The 24,115-nt window shown below is 41.3% G+C and overlaps 1 protein-coding gene across 1 annotated transcript; it reads right to left on the reverse strand.

Moving 5' to 3' along the window:
* Positions 1–436: 436 nt before the first annotated feature.
* Positions 437–23,194, reverse strand: fam91a1 (family with sequence similarity 91 member A1). Its single transcript, XM_070921569.1, has 24 exons — positions 23,123–23,194; positions 21,886–21,970; positions 21,163–21,314; positions 19,377–19,434; positions 15,839–15,906; positions 15,310–15,423; positions 14,711–14,801; positions 13,266–13,328; positions 12,924–13,030; positions 12,745–12,783; positions 10,486–10,598; positions 9,978–10,087; positions 9,401–9,513; positions 9,211–9,297; positions 8,921–9,050; positions 6,996–7,144; positions 6,201–6,335; positions 4,941–5,054; positions 4,682–4,754; positions 3,645–3,791; positions 3,047–3,148; positions 2,686–2,809; positions 2,497–2,566; positions 437–1,127 (listed from the first exon to the last, which is right to left on the reverse strand). Exons 1-24 carry the CDS (start codon positions 23,192–23,194, stop codon positions 942–944), a joined length of 2,502 nt encoding a protein of 833 aa, XP_070777670.1. The 3' UTR covers positions 437–941.
* Between the last annotated feature and the right edge of the window lie 921 nt (positions 23,195–24,115).

Consider the following 24,115-nt stretch of genomic DNA (forward strand, 5'->3'; position numbering starts at 1 on the left):
ATACAGGAAAAGAAAATGGTCTTTGGTGTTCTCTTGTACTGAGAAAGAATGATAACAAAGGATAAAAAGAACAGCAGTTTCTCTGATGCCCAGTCAATTTCTAACCTGTCTGAGTTTCCAAGAGGAAACAACGTTCTTGTGGTAAACGTGAGCTCTAAAATTTACAAGAGATCCAACGATTAAAAAAAAAAAAGATTTACATGACTTCATCCACAGGTTTGGAGAAATCTTGCACAGTGCAAATAATAAATGCCCCCAATATTGATTACAAGTAAAGAGGAAAGTATTTCTTTTTATGGTACAAGTTGTGCAACAGTATCATGCATCAGATCACTTAACATGAGACAACACGGGGAGGCAGCGGGGTCTGTATTTAGAGTCCAGTCCAAAGACTTGGTCCTAGATTATGCATATTGTCAAATGATTCCTGAAGAAGTCTGTTCAACACTTTGTTTATTTTGTGGGTCATTTTTGGAACATCTATACAATATCAACCATTTTACACTCCGCTCTCGAGAATCACAAAACATCCATTGATTGAAGGGGGGTGGGGTGGGGGTCAGTGGAGGACAGCGCTCATGTTTCCAGTGAAATGGTTTTCCAGGTTATATGCCGTTTACCTGCATCACTGTTATATACTGTGAAAATAGCACCACTTCAACAGATAACACTGCCTTGCTACGAATACGAGGAATCACAGAGGGGAACAGCGAGGGGGGGTTCGAACTAGTGTTGGCAACACTGTCAGAAGGACGATTCCTCATACAGTAGATAAGTGCTGGCGGGGCTAATTTTCCCATGACTGAACACTGATGGACAAGAGGGCGAGGCTTCTGAATGAGAGTGCTTCCTTGTGATCGGATATGAAGACGCAGGGTTGGACCTCAAATAGTAATTTCCTCGTGACCAAATGTAGAAGTTTCGGGGAGGGGGGGGGTGGCTTATGTGGGTTGGTCCTTCTGCAGAGCAGAGATGTCCAGAGGAGGAGGGGCCCGCCCGCTCCACTCCTTCAGCTGCCCGTCCTTGAAGAGGAGGTTGAGGGCGGGCAGGGGGACACCGGACTCCGCCGGGGGCTGACTGAGAGGGTTTGACACGCCACTGTCCAGGTCAGAGGACTGGATGGCGTCCTGCCAACACAGAGCAAATGTCACAGGTCAGAACAACAGGCAGAGCGGGAGACATGTGGGACAAGGATACGTTTCTCAGTCAGGAAAGGCTAGATAGAATGGTTCCTGTCTGTGGACGCTTTATAAAAAATCCAGCCTCTCCAAACACGAACTCAAGTGGCTGGAAATGTGTGTATAAAATGTGCAGATAGGGTCAAGAGGCTCGATCTGCAGGGTCTGTGACAGGGCAGACTGCACACAAAAGAGACAGGATGTTCAAATTTCAATGAAAACTACATTTTTACCATGGCCTTCACCTTTCTATTAAATTGTTTTTCTGCCAAAATTTCCCTTCAGCTTAATATTGTCTTGTTTATTTCCCCTCACTCTCTTCACCCTCACAGACTGAAACCCACATCCTCACATACTCCACAACATCTGCAAATCAACAGCATACCTAATTTTTATCTCAACCTGTCTCTCACACAACCCCTGCGTCACTGCACTCAATTTCAACAATCATAATTGTCTTGCATTTTTGTTTTGTTTGTTGTCTTTCTTTGGTTTCTCCTATGACGTCCAGCACACAACATGCACAGAACACACTGCTTCATGTTTACTATGTTCATCTAGAAGTCTATTCTTAAACAGTCTGTGGGACATCTCATTATTACAACATATTTATGGGTTTGACAAAATGTATTAAGATGCCGACTAAATAAAGTTTTTGAAACTGATTTGTACTATTTAACCTATACTGATCCAAAACAAGAGGTTTAATGAAATAGCTGCCAAGAGCAGTCATGGTCACTGATAATTGTTTTAATCCCGTTATATCAAATTTATGATTTAATTATCTCATTATCTCAAGATTAAAAAAACAAAACACTTTAGTGCTGCTCATATTTAATCTTTTAGCCAGTTATTCCAAATGAAAGATTTAATTGGTTTGTTTTCTCATGTGAAGCAATCTTTTCTCAAGATCACAGCTGAAATATCTCATTATCTTATTATCAACTAATTCATGGTTTCTCCCCACATTGTGCTTCACACTGAGACTAAAAACCTTCAGTGTCCTAAAAGCACAGCCTCTTGTGGCTCACTGCCTGACTTGACATTTGAAGTGGAGGAGGCCTTGTATACACCAAACCAGATTAAACCAACAATTCTATAAAATACATCTTTATAAATTATTAATCAGTCTTGATCTTGATTCTTGATTATTCGAACAGACTCAATCTGTAAAATGAAATCTCCCACTGCTGATATTTCCACTGGACATTGTTATTTCTTTTCCTTTCTTTTCCTTTCTTTTCTTTTCTATTCCTTTCTTTTCTTTTCTGGGAGTATTCTCAAGAGGCAACCTGAAGAGACAGCAGAGTGTTTTTACCTGGAATGACTGAACGAAGCTCAACACCTTCAGCGATAGCTTTCGGCTTGAGTGAAGTAGCTCTTGAAGGCTGAAACGACAACAAAGCTAACGTCTCTCATTGCTACAACACACGTCTTTACACTTTTCTCAGTGTTTTAAACAAAAGTGAAATTTTTGAGCATGCTGTGTGAGGTTTTTATTTTTTACCTTTCGTTGCCGCACAGTTTGTGCGAGGCGATTTTTCGACACACTTTGCGGTTGAGCTCAGAGCTGAAGAGGGGCATGCCGAAGCACAGTTCAAGAGGGACCCACTCATCCTCAGATGAAAGGGCTGAAAGGAAGGGATTCGGAAGGGGGAGAAGGGATGGGGATAACATGCATTACAACACGAGACACGTACCATTAACACGGACATGCTGGTTTTGAATCCGACGTGGGACCTTTGTCAGAATTTACCCACCTCTTCAGCATCTTTACAGTCTCTTTTGAACTCTCAAACATCCGATTCAGTAAAGTTTCTTGAAGATATTCTAATAATAAAATATATAAACCAAAAAAGTAGACATACTTTCTGTCTTTACTTTGCCCTCCCCGTTGTTTTCTTCTGTCACAAGTTCAAAGGACTCAGTGCTGCCGTTGGTGTCCAGGCCTCCACCTAAATGGGTGTCCCCTTGAAGAAAAGCAACAAATCTCCATCAGCATCAAGGCATAAAAAGGTTGTTTCTGGGAAACTGATCACAGCTAGATTATAGCTTGAATGCCCTTCAGTTAAGAAGGTTCATTAAAAGCACAACTTTTTGAATAATTGTCCTTTTGCTGGATAAATTTCAGAGGTCTGTCAATTAAAACACACTGGGCACTGTTGAATATCTATGTTAAACAAAAATCTGTAAACGCTTACGTCAGCAAGATTCAATCAGTAAATCTCAAAGTAAAGGCTAATACTGTTCGATCCACGTCCATTAGCAAAGGCTATCACAAGAAGGTGCACAATTATGCAGACAAACAGCATAATTAAACTGGACTGTGAGCAATCTTTATCCAATTTGCACCATCAGTGCTAATGGCAATCAGAGGCAAGGACATTGTTACTAATTCAACTATACGTCGTGTCTCTCAAATGCTCACAAAGTCAGAAAGGAGTGTGTGTGTGTTAGCGCCCCTACCTCTGCACTCAGCACTGTCGCTGGCCCTGCGACGGTGCCGGTTGTTGGAGTTGAGCATGGTGATGTAGCCACACTGGTGCTCCAGGTCCACTTGCTCCTTCAGCTTCTGCAGCGCCTTGTGTGTACACATGTTGGAGTAGGAGAACTCTGCACAGCGAGGAGAGAGAGAGACAACACAAACAATGGTTCAAGTGCAGCACTCAAAGTGATTAACAGGACTCCAGAGATACTATTAATATCTCCATAGCATGGCATTCATATAAAACCTGTTTCTCCAGAGGATGTAATATTCTGAAAGCAAATGTATCGGGGGGGATGAGACTTCAGTGTTAAGCTTGACACACAAATTCACAAAGAAAAGGATTTCAGAGGATTCAAATCCTTTTTATGATGTTTGACGAGTTAAAATCCTCAAAGCCTAAAACTGAATATTTGAGTCACCAGTCAAAAGGAGCACAGCGTGACTGAGGTTATGTTAATCATTTACACACAACATGGCAGTGACAATATACTAATATTGATATTACTAGTAATTAGAATATTGTCAGTTAATAAGTTCATCCTGCTTTATACCCAAGAAAAGTGCAGCTTCTACCTCCCTGAAGTCAAGAAATGTGAACAGCAACAGGAAGCGAATGACAAAGTCTGCCATTCCTGTCTAATGGATCAACTCCAGATTGTGCATTACTAAGATTAGAAGAAGAATACTGATCCCCTGCGGTTTGGAGATTTTTGTTTTGTTTATTTTAACAAATTTCTCCCCTTTATTTTAGCATCACCTTCTTTGCCAATTAGGTAAACATCCATTAAAAAAAGTGCAATATTCACTTTTCATGTTTTGTTTTTATATTTTTTGTATGACTCAGTACTTTGAATATAAATGTAGCTTTAAGACTTGGACTGAATTACTCTGATTGAGTGAATTATTTCTGTTCTATGTCGGCTTATCATGAGCACATGTATTAGCATAACATAGAGTCTGCATGATGTCAATTATTAAGTTATTTAATAGTTTTTATCCACATATAATAACTCACCTCCTTTCAGATCTTCCTCATCAAAGGGGAACGGGATGTGAACTGTTTCTCCATGACCGTGCATACCATGACCCTGAGGGTTACACACACACACAGTACAGTTTATATATCCACACAGTGAGACTTGGCACCAAATATGTTATTACTGAAAACACACAAAGAGTAGATACATAACATTAGATGAAGCAATTAAACCAAAAACAACAACAACTTCTTGAAACAACCTCAGTGTAAAATTGGAGCTCATATGTGTGTTTACCTGGATGAGCACAGCAGAGTGTGTGAGGGCATCGTTGAGCATGGTCAGCACGTTGGATGTGGGGACGACTCCGGGGTCGTGACCCCAGGAAGTGATCAGCAACCTGTCGTAGGCCTGAACAGAGAAAAACGTGTCAACAAAGGATTCTTCCACAGCTGCTAGTCAGTGAAACCATCAGGACTGTGGTGTGATGGTATACAGCATCACGAGACAGCTCATCAATCACCGTACTGAGTGATGATGAAGAATAAGAACAGTGCTCTTCATATAATATAGAGCTCTTCATAAAACTTAAAGGCTCTTAAAGACACAAGTTAGCAGGAAAAATACACAGAAACAAATAACAGCCAAAGGAAGGATAAACAAAGGAATGTTTCAGTACCTCTGTCCTCTACGACAGTAATAACATTTATAAGTTTCAACATGTAAAACATATTCACAGTATAACTACTGTTTATTAGAAGTGGTTTAATCTGAGTGAAAGTTGAAGGAGAGGAAACATCACTCCTCCGCTCATACCGACACGTCAACTTGTCAACCATCAGTTCACCAAACAATAACCGATTAAAATAATTAAACCTCCGACCCACTGCTGATATTACATGATTTTACTTTTATTTTATTTTTTGAACTGAGTCAGAGCTTATCCATGAAGTTAAGGTCTCATTCTTTTCTGTTTTGTTAATTATTTTCAGCTCTGAAAGTGGATTGATTGTTACTACAGTTAAAGTGTGAAGACAGAAAAATGCATTCTGCTGTGTTCCCATAAAGTGACCCATTTGTATGATATTAACTGTCCTCTCCTGAGAATTTATTTACTGCATAAAATTCTCTTTTGTCCCCTCTCTCACATTCCCAGGATAGTTTAAAAAAATCCCAAGATCACTGGGAAGCCTTGGAGGAGTAAAATGCAGGTGCACCGTGTGGTATGATTGCGATGCACCAGGTGCTTTGCTAAGAAACGAAGGTTGATGGGGATGAAGGAAATGGCCTTGAATGTTACCTCCAGTGCTCTGATTACCTGTTCCTCCAACTGAAACAGCAAGGTCAAGATAGAAAAGGGCAGGTGTCAAAGAGGAATGAAAAAGTGTCCAATCACGTCCTTGATCGGGCTCAGAGTATTATTTTTCTTATCACCCGTGGGGCTTTTCTTATCTGACTTCAAAGGCATTTCTTTTTTCCTGTACAGCATCTGTATCAGCGTACATTTACTTACTCAACCGTGCACCTACACTTGATTAATTATTAGTTTGGGCTGACCTGGAATATGTCGGGCAGTTTGCGGAGCCTGGAGCCTTTGGAGAGCAGCAGAGACGGCGGGCCTTGGCCCGTCACATGGTACAGGTACAGCTTGAACCAGATGGAGCTCACCTCAGGGATGGCCGGCCCAATGTGCTGCAGGGAGAAACAAACATGCACACATATGTAAGTGTACGGGAGCAGAACTAATGCATACACATGTACAAATTATCAGATATTTCATTTCTTACATAAACACACACTTCACATGAACAGAAAGGTAACAGAGACAAAGGAGAATAATTGTCTTCTTCTGTCAGAGGAGCAGAACTGAAGCTGCTATTAGAGATGTGAGCAGAAAACAAAGAGAGAATTCACTGATTTCCACTTCGTTGAGTCCCAGCAGTGCAAGAATAAACAGCAGCGTGAATGGCACAGCAAGAGTTTAACTTCTTTCCCTCTGTCTCTCTGAGCTCTGCTACAAAGCTGGAGTGTGGCCAGGAAGAGGAATTACTCATGAGTCTCGCCTCTCTTCCTCTCTCTCTCGCTCTCTCTCTCTCTCTTTGTGTAGTTTTGCTGTTGGGGGCAACTGCAGGCTGAGCGTCCACAAAGCACACACACACACTCACAAATCACTCCAGGGACACAAGTGCACACACACCGCAAGAGGGCAAACACAGCCAAACAGAGCACACACACGCACAAACTGTCGACTAAAACTCAAACACACAACTCTTAACACAGGCAACATTTGATCCAACGTCCCGGCCCGCCACACAGTATCCCCTCTGCTCTCCCTCCCTCCAGGCGGCATACCTGAGGCGTGCAGCTGCTGATGGGCCTGATCTCGTTGCTGAGCGGCGCCATGGAGACCAGCAGCTTGTAGTTCTTGTTGAGGACGCGGCTGCAGGTGGCCTGGTCCAGACCCAGCAGGCTCTCACAGCGCAACATGTCCAAGGGGAAACCTAGTTGAGGGAAAAACCAGGAACATTCACAACTTCTATACAAAATAGGCTGGGAACAAAGTGCAAGTGATTTGGTGTACACATGTAGTTTGTATTCTTGTGCCTTATATGACGTGACTGAAGTAAGTGCATGAATAAAGTACATTTCTTGAAGCAATAGTGTAACATTTTGGCTAGCTGTTTCCTGCTGTTTCCAGTCTTTATGCTAAGCTCAGCTAAGCAGCTGCTGGCTATAGCCTTATATTATCAGACAGATATGAGAGTAGTATCCATCTTCTCATCTAACTCTAAGCAAGAAAGCGATAAGCGTTATTTCCCAAAATGTCGAAAATTCTCCTTTACATGAAAAGAAGCAGAGGAAGAAGGGCAAATAAAGATCCTGGAGCTTCATCTGCTAAGTTTGGATGCATCACACATTAACTTGGGTTGAAGAGCAGTGAATCACATCCAGAACGCACAGTAAAGATTCTTTCTTTCTTTCTTTCCTTCTTTATCGCCGTGGTGTTCAAAAGAGTGTTCTCTCCAAGGCGACTTGTAAAGAACGTCCTCTCAAAGGACACAAATGTCAACCTGGCATTCTTGGATTTAATAATGACCTCTTCTCTCCTAGATATAAATCTAAGAGGTAAGCAATAGAGAGAACTGCTGAGAGGGATGATTACAGGTAAATCAGTACCAGAATTGAGTTTCGCAGGTGCAAAGAACTGACTGAAAATCAGTCAAACAGGTCAAGGAACTGTCTATATTTATTCAATAAAGAGAGGTCTCCGTGTCGGACATTCAGTCATAATTAAACTTTCTACTACTACGTGGAGCTGCACTGAGTCACAGCAAAAAAGACTCTAGTCTCTCTCGCAAGATACATTTTCCTCACTTCATAAATGAAAAAATCATCAGGATCATTACTAGACTCTGGTATCATTGTGGGCTTAGTTTAGCTTCAGCCAGCAGGCGCCCAGTGCGCTCGCTTCTCAGCAGACGCCTGAAGCAGCAGCTGAGGATGACTGAGAGATAAGACAATCAGAGGGGAGGCACACGGCCAAACCAAACAAACAGCATCTGGTGGCACAATAGTAGCTACATGGAAACTCAGAGATTTGTTTTGTCATCGTTGGAGGACTCACTCACTGCTCCCCCTAGAGACACGAGTGGAACATACAGCTTTTCTCTTCATACAGAGTTCATACAGTAGTATGCCCGTGATTTTCCATCCTCATCTAGAACTTTCACATGAAAATAACTTTTAAATGCTTCATTACTTATTGACGACTGCAGAACAAGTTGAAGTAGTTGAATGGAAGTCATTTACAGTAGTTGTTTGCTGTATTGTGGCACTGAAACCTCAGAATATCTTTTCAATAATAGAGCCAAGATGAAAACTCGTTTCACCAAGTTCACTCTGCACAGCCACCTCCCGCCTCTCACGTTATCAGTCTGGTTGATATGTGCAGATTTGAAAGTGATTTTGAAACGATTACAAAATGATGGCTGCATTTGTATCACAGATGATGTCAACTGTTGACAGGAAACTAACAAAACAGAAAGCACAGACGGAGCACAGAGGGTACTGTGTGCAGACAATATGAGTTTCTATTCTACTAGCTTTCTGTTGATACTGGGACGGCAGTGAGAACTTAAAACCAAAACAAGCATGCCAGCTGCATAATAACACACAAAAACAAATCTTACTGCCTATTTACCACATGTATCAACATGAGCAGGTGTATTATGTCTGGATCTTGCAGAATGACAAAGAGGGTATAACTGTGTAATTACCTATATTTGGGATATCAGGTCCTTGGTCCTGAGTGAGTTCTTTGTTGTAACGCAGGAAGAGAATGGTATTTTTCAGGGTCAGAGCATGATCAAAGTAGCGCTGGGCCTCGCCCTCTGCTGTGCTCTCCACCTGGAGACACAGACACCAGGAAATAAGTGTTTGTGTGCATGTATGTGGTGTACCTGTGAGCGTGTACAATATCGATTCAGTATCCTGTGGTGTTTCATGGCAGAGGCTTTACTTAACACACTGGCACATTTATTTTTCTTGTTTCCCTTGCTGGTCTCACCTTCTCCAACTCAGCCAGGAAGCTGTCCAGAGTCTCATCAGACAGCTTACCCACCTCAAACATGGTCACTGCATGACTCTTCAGGTTCTAATAGAAGGACACAGAGGAATCAAGACATACAGTCGAATGCTTTTAACATTGAGAATCTGTGTGTGTGTTTGTGTTCTCATGTCCACATCCTGTCACTAACCGGAGACAGGTTTCCCATCATGAGGAAGGCTGTAAGGGTGGAGTCGAAGAGGAAGGCAATCCTCTTTGTGGGTGCGGCCGGAATGCTCAGGCTGCTTACGCTGGCTGTGTCTGCTGCAGAGACACAGAAAAATATATATAACAATAGCTGTAATAGCACAACTGCATCATTCTTGAATTGAGGATATGAACTTGTGATTTTCTGAAAATGAAATGTGTTTACAAGGACCAGGTCTCTTTCTCGAATAGTCTAATTTTAATTCATTATTAACAAGTAAATGTGGTTGATGAACAGCCACTTTGATAATATCCAATTTATTAGTCTGAGCAACCTAACAGTTGCTTAACATGCATAACAAATTTAAAATTAGACCAAAAATAAGACCATTTTAAACAAACACCTATTAATGTGAGAATGACTTTCAGAAGCATGACTGTGCTTTCTATGGGATTAATTAACACTTCTTATTCAAAACTTTGGCGGTAACATTCACAAGGTGCTTTGTGTGCATACATTAGGATGTGTGTTTATTTGCATACACTGCAACATTTGTGTATATGTCTGTGGCCAGACAGACCTTGGTCTTCCAGACTGGTGGTGTCGGTGTCGGTGGCTGAGGAGCCTCCCTCCATGACAGGACTGCCCTGCTCCCAGGACAGCAGCATCTTCTGAGGGTCCATGGTGCTCCTAATACAGAGGACAGAGCCACGGTGATTGAAAGAAAGAGCACTGTCACCACAATCAAACCAAAAGTAGTGGTTCTTTAAGTTCTGAAGCTGAGTTCATTTAAATATTTAAACATTTAGAGAAATTCATTTTTCCTGATTGTGAGCGTAAAGGATTTATGAGGTGGATGTAGGTGAACGAATGAATGCTGCTCATTTCCGTCCCACATAACATACTAGTGTGTAAAAGGTTGAATCATTAAGAAAAAGGTTCCTTCAGTGTTTCTAACATTCCTCCTAAAAATGTAGAATAATGCAAGTTAATGGGACAAACATGGTTCAACACGTGGCAACACTGCCATTACAGACAGTAAAGTCCAGACATGGTTGATATTGGCTGCCTGTACAACCAGCACATACTTGAGCCTGTTGACAGACGGAGCGTTCTTCCAGGTGGGGTGGAGCTGGTCTGAGCTGAACACCTGACCTTTCTTTACAGCGAAGCCGAGGCGACAGTACATGGAGACTGCATTCTGATAAAACAGTGAAAACACAGTGAAAAGATGTTTGATTACTTTGATTAGTATTAAATTACTCTTTCACTGTAATACTGTATATCATCAACCTGTGGCTTGTCACCTGGACCTTTAGTACTGAGGTGTGTTAGACTTTAGGAAGATGAGAAAGAGAAATGATAAGGGAATGTAAAAAAAGAGAGAAAACATGAATTGCACCACTTGAGACTGTCACTGGAAAAAAATGGTCGTTTTTCCCTTTTATAGTCGATTGCTTCCTGCATGATTGCTGGTGTGAATGAGTGGCACTCTTTTAATCAAAGGAGTTGATGCCAAAACCTTATGCTCAACCTAGTGTTGACGTTTTTTTCACAGATTTTCTCCTACAGAAATACAAGCCGAGGTGAAAATAACACTACATTGTTACGTTTAGTCAGGCATGCACAGGAATTAAAAGAATACATTATCAAAACAAAAAAGATGTTCTTTAAAGTGTTTTGGGGGTGAATGTATAATTTAATAGCTGTTTTAATATTTCACACTGTGATAAACAGCTACCTTAACAAGTAAGGTTGACCATTTCTGTACTATCTATGTAATGTGAAGGATGGATGGATGAATAGTCCAAAACACTTAACCACTTTGATAGACTTGGTTCACTGGTTATAAGGAGATTGCTTTTCTATCACATGGTCAAATTCTACTGACATCAATGTTGACTTGTGAGGGTCTAAAAGAGTCTAAAAACTACCTGAATACTCTTGAGGGTGATGCTCTTTTAATCCCCAACAGAATCTACAATAAAATGTAATTATTCGATGTATGGTGACTCAAACTGACTAAAAAAAAGGAATAAAAAAGGTAACGCTGTGAACTTTCCACTAAACTGTTGGCTGATTTTTTCATTACTTCCTTAATGTATACAGTCATCAAGTAGCTCTGTCGTTAAATCTTTTATTCAGACTGAACAGGGCACCTCAGTCAAGTATGGTGGGCTTGATTGCTTTCTACACCTTCATGCCCCAGAGGTGTGAGCTAAGGTCGACTCTTAGCCACCCCCTTATCATACCAAAAGAAGCACAGCGAGGACTTTTTTTTTTCAAGTGACTCAGGCCATGAGGTAGTCATTACACAAGAGAAAGTTAAACTTGAGTCACGATGGGAAAAGTTCTGCACAAAGGACACCTCACAGACGTCACAATCATTGAAGTTACAGGGTTTCTCCTGGAGAATAGCTGCAACCGCTGCCTTCAACCACTTCTCTTAAGTGCTGCTTTTCAGCAGCAAGAACGAGATGAGGCAAAGGGACTGGGGAGTTCAGCTCTTCACACTGGAGGTCATAACACTGAGAGTTTGGCTCCGTGTCTGATGGAGAGTGAATAGGAAACTGGGGAAAACTGGGTCAAACTCGAGCACCAATTCAACTGGAATGGTGCTGCTCAGCCCTCTGGTAGAGTCATGGGGCATGATGGATCTAACCTGAAACAATGTGTGTATGTGTGTGTGTGTGTGTGTGTGTGTGTGTGTGTGTGTGTGTGTGTGTGTGTGTGTGTCACAGTCTGGCTCTCAGGTGTACGTCTCTGTGAGTCTGCATCCAGAATGAAACAGCCAAATTGTGCAGAAAAATCTGCTTGCTAGGCTACATAATATCCTTTCCTCTCTCAACCCTTTGCATGCTGTTTCTGTTTTGAAATGCCAACAACAACAAAAGAGACAGCAATGTCATGATGAACTACTGTAATAAAATGATATAATATATATTTATACAACAAATTGCCAGCACTCAAATTTAATAATAGCATATCCCCGGAAAGCAAATTCAAAGAAACTGAATATTACTGAAAAATGGTTTTAATCTCTCAGATTTGAAACTTAAATCTCAATATTTGGCCCTAAAACATCAAATAATGAAAAACTCTGTTCACTTTATTTCTTTCTACTGCTACACTGTGTGTCTTCAAGCATACTGAGAGGAAAAAGAAAAGCATCTCTTCAAAATCTCAGTGGAACCAGAGAAAATTACCCCTCCATTTTGTCAGTGTCAATTTTGAAATCGGGGACATATTCCCAAGATCCACCATTTTTCCTTCCCCTTGTGAAAAACAGTACTTTGGTCTATACATTACAATATGACTCACACATTCTGCAGCGAGTGGATACCCACCTTCACCAAGTCCAAGTCAATCTCCAACACGCTCGCCAGCTGAGAGGCGCGGGGGGAGGAAGGATAAGTAGAGAGCAAGACAAAAAAAAAATAGGACTCGGTTGGAAAGGTTGATCAATAAACACACACACACAAGGTCACATTACATTCAATGAGCACAGCAGGTTTGTGAAGCCTACCTCTGCTACGTTTGTCTGCTCATCAATGGACACAAAGATTTTGTAGAGAAGCGTTTCAAAGTAATCGCCCTGGACGCGATTCATGACAAAGCCTTCCAGCGGGGGCACTGAAAGACACATTGACGAACAACTGTGCAAACATTTCCACATACTTTTTACTACCTTCTTTTGAAATACTGTATGTATCTGTAACGGCACTATTAGACATCGTTTCAGATCAGTGCGAGTCCATTACCCATAATGCTTCCAGTGTTTAGTCAAGGTAATCACTTAGGGGAGGATAATAGCAGGATGTTTAAACACACCACACAAACACACACACACACACACACACTGATGTACCTGAGATGCAGCTGTCATCAGATATGGGAACATCCAAGTAGATGAAGCCCCGGTTGTACAAGCCTGGAGTAACAAAAACAAACATACAATAATAATAATAATTGACATACTTGGTATAATATCCATTGTTGTTGCCACGTACAGAAAAAAAAAATCAAACAATCCAGTTTCTGCGTAGAACAGAGCATTGTACATTCAGAGTGGTGGAAAGAATTTGAGCCAATGACATCTCATTAAAGCAGCTACTTATATTCACATTGCCCTGCGTCTCCTGTATTTAATTGTATTTGTTCCCACTCAATCGCCAGCACTCCGGTGGCAGAGGTTCATCACTGTCAAACTGTTCTCTAATTAACATTTAAACTGCATGGACACAACCTCAGTCCCTGCGCTTCATCTTTTAAATTCACAACAGCACACCGTTGAGACCATCTGCAACATTAGTGTCAGTGACTTTACTTTTGCCCCTTGCTAGCTGAATATCAAGGAGGAAAAATATTTTCTTGTATTGTATTTTAAAATCCCAGTTTTCTGAAAAACGCTGAAGCTTTAGATGTGTATATGTACCAGTAGGCAGATATAAAAAGTCAAACCAATAAATCCATCAGAGTTTCAAACTACTCTTTTTGTCCCCAACTGCTTTCGCACTTTTCTATGATCCTTTCTGCACTAATATACTGTTTAAACAGCAAATATATCAAATAATATTACATCTAAAAATGCGGTTGCACAAGGATTGTGAAGTCATAACTAAACAGCCCTTTGGAGGCAACTTGTTCCACAATTCCTGTTGAAACAGGAAGCACAGGATGGGTGGGACAAAATGCAAGAGGAGATTGGACCAGATCAAATTTGGAAAAAGGTGAAGCAATCCATTCTGAAATGCTTTGTGCAATATCTTGAGCTATCTCAAAGTAAGGATGTGAAGTTAAAGGTGGTAAAGTGGTGTTTCAATTCACAGACATGACGGGGACAGAATATTAGCAACATGTCTCCAACACCACTACTAACTTTGGCCTAACTTTACCCTCCAGTTGATACAAGTGGTTTGTATCGTAGTGGTTTGATTTAAATTTGAAGGAATTTATCTTTTCTTTTTACCAGACTGAGGGTGAAAACAGTTTCTTGTATGTCATTACATCAAAACTATAAACACAGAATCCACATCTAAAAACACGTTTACCAGTGAATTAGACAGCCAACTGCACTGAACTTAAGTTTGCTTAAAGAATTACAGTTTTTCTAGAGGTAAATAAATTAGAAAAAATATATATTTTGTAGAATTTTGGCAGTTCTTGCTAAATAGACATACAGTATTAAAAGGTATTAAAGTTTTATTAATAGGATAAAACGGGGAGTAAACGTCATTTATAAACCCATCGTGTCTTTGATGCATGCAGATACAGTTGTTTTAAATGGGAACATAACATGTGACAGATACTCACTTAAGACCACATTGTACTCCATTGATCCAGCCAGCTGAGGACCAGAATCTATCATCTTATCAATGGCTTTCTTCTCTGCTGGAGAACAGATCTGTAATTACACACAACACACACGCAGCATTAGAGCATACTTGTACATGTGGGTTTGTTTCCACCGATGTCAAAAATCACCTCCAGTGAACAACAGCGGTAGTGCAGTCTCTGGGAGGATGAATACATTTGCTTATTATAACTGCGTGCATTCCTAGACGCTTTTCCTTTTTTTTTTCTTGTGGAAGGCAGAAGAACTGTTGGGAACGTGGCAGGTATTTATTTTTAGTCAGGTGAGATCTCCACATGCAGTGCAGGGGCTCACAGGATGAACAATTGTAGTTTGGTGGGTAACATGTAAGAATTTCAATGAAAGCTCAGAGTAAAAAACACATCATTCTCATTTTACCAAAAATGTTCATGTTGTCCTCTCCCCTCCCATCGTATCAGTGTATTATCCATCCCAGCCTGCCCAGCCCCCATTCAAAATGAAATATCTAAACACATTATTATTATCAAATTAAACTGGAACATAGAAAAAAACACAAGAAGCAAAGCTCTTATCTCACCCTGATATCATCCTCAGTGATGTAGCCTGTCTGCGCCACCCACCATGGCTCCACAGAGATTTCCACTGGTTTGGACGGCAGCAGGTCCCGCGCTGACTTCCTGCGGAAGAATTTCTGACAAAGGAGACAAATGGGGAAGCAGGTGAGGTGAGATCTAGTCACTAAAATCTGATAGAGATGGCTGTCAAGTGCTGATGGTGGAAAAATATTTACATAAAAATTTACAAAACATGATTTTTTTGTTAATAGTGTTTGAGCTTGAGTGAGCTACATTTTATGTCTATTATAGTTACATTTATGAGGATATGTCAGCATATTGGGCATTGCTATGCAGTTTGTTGCTGGCCAGCCAATCAGGGGAGATATAGCTGGATTTAATATTCAGTATTCCCATATGCATTTTACACTGCATGTGCTGTCAGTTTGTCTGCTGTCAGTTTGTCAGTTGTCAGTTGAACAGTGCCAGTTTAACGTATGAGGTTTTGTTCTATAAATGATCATTTAAAAAGGCTAAACAACAACGTCTTACTTTGGAAGACCTGCATTGGTTCATCAGGTCAATGTACTGGTTTCTCCCAATGCCAAGCAGCCGCAGACCTGTGGGATGAAAAGTTAAGCAAGTAAGTAAAACTTGTATTTGCTGCAAGCTGCAACATTTCTAAAGGAAACGTTTACAGAGGAGCAATAGAAAGCATCTGAGTGGAAACACTACAAACTGGCATGGGATGTGCACGGCCCTGGACAGGAGGGCTCTGCAGCGGGTGATTAAACCCGCCCAGAACATCATTGGTACCCATCGACAGAGCATCAGTGATATCGGTGAGGGGAGGTATCTGCACAGAGCCCAAAGGACACTAAGAGGCAACACCCACCGCAGCCACAGCCTGTTCACCCTGCTGCCGCCTGGCAAGCGGTATAGAAGTATCTGCTGCCGAACCACCAGACTACAGAGCTGCTTCTTTCCTCAGGCTGTGAGACTCCTCAACTCCACCTTATCCTCCATCCACTCCCCCACAAATAAATGACATGAAATTTTCTGTTATGCTGGTTTTGCACATTATTATACCACTACCTTTGTATAATATATGTACACAAGTAACCGTATATATATTGTTTTTATTTTTATTCTTTTCTGATTTGGGGTATTTGTATGTGTGTTCTGTGTGTGTAGCGTGACGGGCACTACAACGTGAATTTCATTGTGCAGCCCTGTGTTGCAGAATGACTAATAAATGTACCTTGAACCTTGAAAAAAGTCTCCGGCATTTTTCAATTACAGCCTCTGAGGCTTTGCAAAAAAAATGAGACACAATTACAGCAACAAGCAAAGTTTGAGAATGAGTTTTTCTGGATATTTCCAACTTCATATTGGAGAGTTACTTCGGAGAAAGAAGTTGGGGTTTTTTTTACGAGTGGCAACAGTGACTCATCCAAACTCTGCTGAGGGAGTATGTCCACACAAATACCTACACACCCTCTCTGAGACAAACCCTTGAGACACACACACACGCACACACACAAAAGCTAACACTACTAGCACTACTAATCCATCTACCAACATACACAGAGGGTTCTCTGAAAATAATAAGAGTGAGCGTGTGCATGCATTTTTATCTGCAATTAAATCAACACATAAATTCTGGGCCACATAACAAAAGTTTTATGGCCTGTATAGCGGATAAGTATGCAAATCTTGGCCCCAAATCCCACCGTGTCACCTCCTCTATGGTGCACAGGCCTGGAAAGGGCAGAGCAAAAAAAATATGTTGGAACGACTGCCAACGCAAACAGGGACCAGTAAGGGATGTTCGCATTCCGGCCTCCTAACGCAGCAGAATGCTACATGCGCATCAAGCTGTTTCACAGACACACAGACACAACACACAAACATCCGCCCACGTAAAAAACTCTCTCTCACTCACTCTCACTGCCTCTCCATCCACCCACTTCTGCATGACACACTTCCAAAGCTCCTCCAGGGAGATTAGAGGAGAGAGGCCCCTGCGAGCTCGGCAGCCTGCTGGCAGCCTTCTGTCTCCACAGCGTGAAGGTCCTGTACTGCCAGGACTCCATCACTCACAGGCCAATGCCAAAGCCCGTTTCACTCGACAGCAGAAAGTCGAAGAACGCTACAACTGACCCCATACTTGACTTTCAGCTTTGATGCAATCTGAATCTGGTTTTGCGATCATTTCTGAGGAACGCAGCTCCTCAGTGATGCAGTAACACATCAGAAAGCAGACGGTTTTGATTCACCATGAAAAGGGATTTAAAAGAGTCAATCCAAAAACCACTTGGCCAGTGCTGTGGTTTGGTTATGGAAATACAAAGAAATGTTTCATGTTTATTAGTAACACTAGTCAGTGGGTTTAGGCCTGTGACAACAATTACGTTAAATGGACATAACCTTGATCATTTTTGCTGACCTTGATATTGCCCGTTGTGTTTACCTGCATGTTTGTTTACATAAGAATGTCACCAACATTTTAGCCAATATGATAAGCAGCAGGGTTTTCCCTTCCATTATAAGCATATTTTCACAGCGCCTAACTCAAATGAACAGAAAAAAACACAATGCTGAGACACGTTTTGCTGTCAGTTCTGGTCGCGCTGCTTCTGTCCTCCCGCCTGCTCTCTGTTTCGCAGTTTCACCATGGACGGGGCTCAGGCAGCTCCTTCTCTCACTCACACACACAAAGCAACAGCGAACCAGGTGAAGTGATAGTGATGATAATGTGTTACTCAAGGCTAATAGGTGTTTTTTCCGACAACTGCATAATTGAAGCCAAAAAGTTTGGAAGAATAAGTCCAGATGGTTTCAAAGCCACACTCCACAGCCCGGCGTGGGAACATTTTGGGTTTGAACTGAATGAGAGAGGAGAGCCCATTAACATGAACAAGGCGGCATGTTGACTTTGTTTAAAAATAGTGGCAACAGAAAGTGGCTATACAACTAACCTAAAAACTAATCTAAAACACAACCATTTATTAAGGATATTTGAATATTTTTTTCACATTCCAATTCCAATGTCTGAATATATTCTTTAGATTAAAAGTTCATTGCTCTTTGAATTGGAATACTTGCATTATTATACTCTTATATTATCATTGCATCAGTGGCATAATATGGTCTTAAAATGGAAATAATATCATGTATCGCAATTGTTCCTGGGACAATGTATCATCCAACAAAAGTAGTTATCGTGACAGGCCGAGGTTTGGAAAACCATTTGTCTTATAAACCCTCAAAACCAGTGTGGGATTTGTTTGGAGGGACGTGGTAGTGGGCTTTCCAGGAAAAATCATAAATCATACCTCCACAACACAGAAGCAAATCAACAACACTTGAAAAAACAGATGCATCTGTGAAGAAAACTGTATAAACAACAGACATATGCTACAACTGCCAGAAGGCTGGCATCCAGGTGCCAATCTTCATCTTTATCAACATACAACAACAAATAACCCAACTCCCTAAAAAACATTTAGATTTTCTTCAGAAATTAAGCCAAAGTCATAAAATGTACTTTATGTTGTTAAAAGCAAATTAATCTGGAAATTATTTTCCCAATTAAGTGTTTGGTCAATAAAAAAAAAGTAAAAAAAGATGCCCCTCACAGTTTCTTAAGCTAATGGTGACGTCTTCAAATGGCTTGTTTTGTCCGACCAACAGTCAAAAACCCAAAGATATTCATTTCATAATGATATAAAACACAGAAAAGCAGATCACTAACAATTGAGAAGCTTTATGTATATATATACACATATATATATCCCTTGAAGATCTTCAGTTAAAAGTTTAAAGTAGCCCTCCAATGACCTCATGACCCTTATGAAAATCTCTACGCTTCCTGAAAACTTTGCATCTTTTCACTGTGACTGTTCTACCACCTCAAACACAGACAGCCCTTTAAAAACAAGAACTGGGAAAGATGGAGAAAAAAAGAAAAAAAGAAAAAAAGAGACCAGAGAGAGCAGGAGTGGGAGGTACACAGAACCCCAGTAAAATCATTTCAACAGTGTGGGAGAGGAGGGGGAACCTGAGAAAACGGGTGAAAAAAACTCACAGTCAGCAGCAGTGAAGTTGGGCAAGGAGTCGTAACTCTTCTCGCTGTTCATAATATCCTGGAGGTGCAAAAAAAGAAAGGAGAAAGGAGACAGGGAAAAGAAGAATTAAACTCATTTTTCCTATCCCCCTTTCTATGTCCCCCTGCCTCTGATTAATAACAGGATTAGCAGATCTGGGCGGTGTGCTAATTTCTACTCCCCATTTTCATTAAGTGCTTAAGACGGATTATCAGAATATGACATAGCCTTCGGCAATTTAGTGGCCACAATTAAAGCTCAGTCAAGTTTAGTTTTGCACGCATTGGAAAGTGGGTGAAGCCTTTTTTATGTATGAAAACTAAATGGTTCGTCTTTATTCAGGTTTATGAGTTAAGTCATACGAAACAACACTGGGCATGTTAGTGACATCTGTTCTGATGAAATGGGAAGTATGCTGAATGTGGAATAATCAAATGTGGCAGCTAGCACCTGCATACACATTTTCTGTGTAAACACACAGGGGTGTGGAGTAATGGAAATACACCTGAGGGCATTATGCAAAGAAATTACACAATAAATATAACTGTAATCAGCTTCGTGTGCAAAGTAACTACATTACAGGTGCATTACTTTCATTAAGAAATCATAATTATTATATGTAGCATGGATTTTTTTTCACAAGCAACATACTTTGTAATCGAAGTGAGAATGTCAGAAGTCAAGGAGAACACAGCAGGTCTCCGACAAACTACTTCCCTGTGAACCGGGCAGTGGCGGCCTCAAGCAACAGACTGAGCTTTATCAGTGAGAGTGAGCCGTCATGCAGACCAAGCCCAAACCGACTGCAGAGCAAACAGCAAAGATTTCTCTGGGTGCGTTTGTCCTGGGATCAGTACTCCGTGTGTCTACCTGAGCTGCTACATGAGGCTTCACTAGACACTGACACCTAGTGCCTGACAGACGCCAAGTCTATCAACGTAGGAAATACATTACACCACATGCTCTTCTAAAACGGCATAATATCTTATAGACTAACTGAATGTATCTTATAATTAAATACACTCACTCAATGGAGAGGTAATGTATGCTATGTTACAACTTTCACCTCTTTTTTTACATGTAAATGACATGTAATTCCAAGTGCATGACTCACTCATGCTAGTCACGTACATACACAGGTTTCTCCTCTATACATATTGACTATACCATAATGGTGTAGCTGCACAAAGGGATACCTTTTTAGTAGATGTATTCAGGTGTACTATATAATATGGAATGTTTCAATTATCCAAGTAACGAAGACCACATAACACATGACAGCAGGGAGTTGTAAAAAACTCAGATCTTTCTTCTTCTTATTCCTCCTTCTTATTATAATGGGTTCTTGGATTCCCTGTTTTGTTTAGTGCCAGTTCTGTAGTGGTTTCCAGGGATGCCAAAATTGTAGACATTGTTCAATCTAAATCAAGAGAGACTGGATGTTTCCAAACCAATTAGAGAATCTTTGCTGCTGCACAATAAGAATTCCTGCTCTGTGCCTTTGAGTTTACCCAGCTCATTGTTCAGAAAGCGTAGAGGAAATTGTGAAATCATCATGTTATTGTCTTGGGTTTAAGAAGAAAGCAATGCTAGACGACTGAATCGGCCAGAGCTTTCACATACCGTGTGTACAAAGATAGATGCTCAGGTGTATGAGAAGCTGCTTACTGAGATTATTATAACAGAAAAGTGGTTGAAGATAATGCCTTCCCACATCAAACACCCGTCTTCCCTACTCTGTTCTGCAATCCAGCAGAAGTTGCTTACCTCCATGATTCCTATGTAATATGAGAATGGAGTGACTCGTAGCCCTTTGACCATAATGTCAGACAGGTGATAAGGGTACAGCATCAGGTGGTCCCGGCTGTACTTCAGGAGCTCCTCATAATACTTGCGCTCATCCTTCCTCACGTGACGCACTGCCCATAAAACACACACACATATAGCAGTCAGGTCACACACAGGGGTGGGTGTTCATACAGTATGCAATCTATACCTGTCAGGTTAAAAAAGGAGTATTGATCCTGAACAAGCTCCAGAAGGTCACAAGGGAAGTAATACAATTGATTACATAAAGTGTGTATTATTACACAGCTAGAGACTATTGCACATTATTTTCAGTGACATATTACTTAACTGGTAATACCATCACTTTCTTGGTTATTGAAGACAAGTAGGCTTATTCATAGTGTCGATTTCACTCAAGCTGCATTACCTGTTCATACACATACAAGTGTAAGAGTTAAGCTGCCAGTTCTTAGATACACCTAGCTAGAGCTAATGCAGCCTAAATAATAAGATTTATCCCACCATCTTAATGGTGGGATAAATGCACCTTTACCTCTGCATATTTACAGAAACCTTAATCTTGAGCTATTGAATGCATGAGAATTTGTTCGCTCTTTGTCTTTTAATCTCACGCCTAATCATGATGTGTCCTACAGTACAAGGTGTATGTTCAGCACTGGTGTGAGGGACAAACATGCTCACCTAGGTTATTGCGGAATCGCAGCTGGTTGCGGATGCTGTACAGCAGCACATGCTTCTCATACTCACGCTGAGAGTTCCCCAAACTCTGCAGAGGAGAAAACACAACACACAGGTGAGGACCATGGCTGGATTAACTTGCTGGGGGGCAAAATTAGCTACTGGGCCCCTTTTTATCCCACTGTCTGTGCAATGTCTATAATTTTTCCCCTATTTGGCCCCAAGTTGCTGTGTGTAATGTGATAAAACACATCAATCTGGGAATATGCAATAGCCTATATAAAGACAAAACTGAAACAATCAAGGTCTTAAAACTACATTTTGACACAAGCTCCCAAGACAAGGTCAGGTAATAAAGGCTCTCTTTATGGTGTCACTTGATATTGTGCTTTAGTAGTCCATACTTCCAATCAAAATACATCAGAACTGTATCGGCTCCAGTACTGACCTTAGTAAGTTGATCAGGTATCGGCCATGATGTGACCAATCCACATTAAATTCAGTTTATTTGTAAGTGTCATTATAAGATTCACCGTTTTTTTGCTAACAGTCACTGTACATAAATTCAGTCACAGCTGGTCAACGGCTCAGTTTATAGTGCCACTGCATCTCTGGCCTCTGGAACTGACATCCACACAGTGAGGAACACTGATTTGAACACTATATATATAGTTATTTAAACCATATTAGCACAAAGCAGTTGACACACAATAAGCCTGGAGGTCTGGTGCCCCTGCCCACTTTTCTGGTTGGTAATCCATCTTTGGTGTGGATGCACGGGGATGCAGGCAGCTCAAAGCTACTGTATGTACATGCATGTTGGCGTAATGGCACAACGTTACGCAGGAGGAGGGATTTATGCAGACTATTAATAGTAAAGCATCCTTCATATTTCACGACATTACAAGTCTATTACACATCGTGCACAAACGTGTGAATGCCGTATTTTCAGGCGACATCCACGCGCTAACATCATGTGACGCCACCTATCAAACAATCAGTCATGTGATGCCAGTGAAGTTAAGCAGAGGCAGCCTGGCTTCGATGGCTGTAATGTAATGATGGTCAGTCATGGCTCCGGCTGAATGGTGAAGCTCCTGCAGAGGAGGTTAGCGAGTCGTGCGACCCTGACAGCTGCCTGCATGGCAGAGAGCACCGCGGTGACATTGACAGGTTCACCCCCAGGACACCGCGGTGTTCCCCCGTCACCCTGCCCCGAGGAAATGTTAAAACACAGTACCTGTTTGACATTAGCTGGGAGCTTGTTCCACGGATAATTCTGCCTGATGTGAAATTCCACGTCCGAGTTCATCGCTAGCTAGCTAGCTGGCTAAAAGCAGAATCCCTCGAGACGATGAGAAACGGGCTCTCGGGCAAGTCCACGGTGACTTTACCCCCCCGACACCCAACAACCGAGCGAAGCGACCCCCGATTTGGAGTTGATGTTTTATCCGGTGATTATTTTCCTTTACAATAAACGGCCACTTCCTTGTTGTATTTTCGAACAAGCCGTTCGTCACGCTCGTGGCTACATTCGTCACTTCCTGTCGAGGCGTGCACCGTGGATGTGAATGGATGTCGATAGCGTGGGGACAAATGAGAGGTGATGGGGTTGTCAAACCGGATCAATGTCATGTAAAATAGTGTTTCACCTCAGAAAAGTAATATTAAGACACACACAGACATTCATTGCCTCCTGGGTAAGATGTCAGCCGAAGTTGAGATCATGGGCGGATTAACCTGCTGGAGACCCCCAGGGCAAGAATTAAGTGCTGGGCCCCTATCAAAGGATAGGTCTTATTCTGTATTTATATTATACTACATGCTCTTATCATCAACATATGTAATAAAAAGACTATAAACCAACAATGTGTTATTTAATCTCTCAGTACTTTACAGCTTGTCTGTGTCTCTCAGCACTAAGCCCATTCATTCCCTATAGACTTACATCTTTAAAAACGTGTCATGAATATATACTTTAAACTTATGGAACTTCCTAAAACAACGTAGTTTTTAGCAAACATTAAGCAGTAAATGGCGTATTTGTTGGGGACTGTTTTCACCCATGGATTAATACGCATGTGGTGCTCGAGTGAGTAGGCTATTTACAGCAGGAGGACAGTATACTGTATGTGGGATTGACTCAAAATAAACTACAGTGCCCATGGTCATGTCACCCAGTGCAACAATATGTCTCATTGATGTGTTTCTAATAGGTTTAGGACAACAATGG

Source organism: Enoplosus armatus, chromosome 16, assembly GCF_043641665.1.
Source record: "Enoplosus armatus isolate fEnoArm2 chromosome 16, fEnoArm2.hap1, whole genome shotgun sequence".
NCBI lineage: Eukaryota > Metazoa > Chordata > Actinopteri > Centrarchiformes > Enoplosidae > Enoplosus > Enoplosus armatus.

What these genes read in the sequence shown, in the direction of transcription:
- fam91a1 (XM_070921569.1), bottom strand. Translation starts at nt 23,194, where the DNA reads ATGAACTCGGACGTGGAATTTCACATCAGGCAGAATTATCCGTGGAAC. An exon ending in CCGTCTGTCAACAGGCTCAA is followed by an intron (nt 10,088 to 10,485) that starts GTATGTGCTGGT and finishes CCTCTGTATTAG; the next exon opens with GAGCACCATGGACCCTCAGA. An exon ending in ACTCTGCTGTGCTCATCCAG is followed by an intron (nt 4,755 to 4,940) that starts GTAAACACACAT and finishes TGTAACCCTCAG; the next exon opens with GGTCATGGTATGCACGGTCA.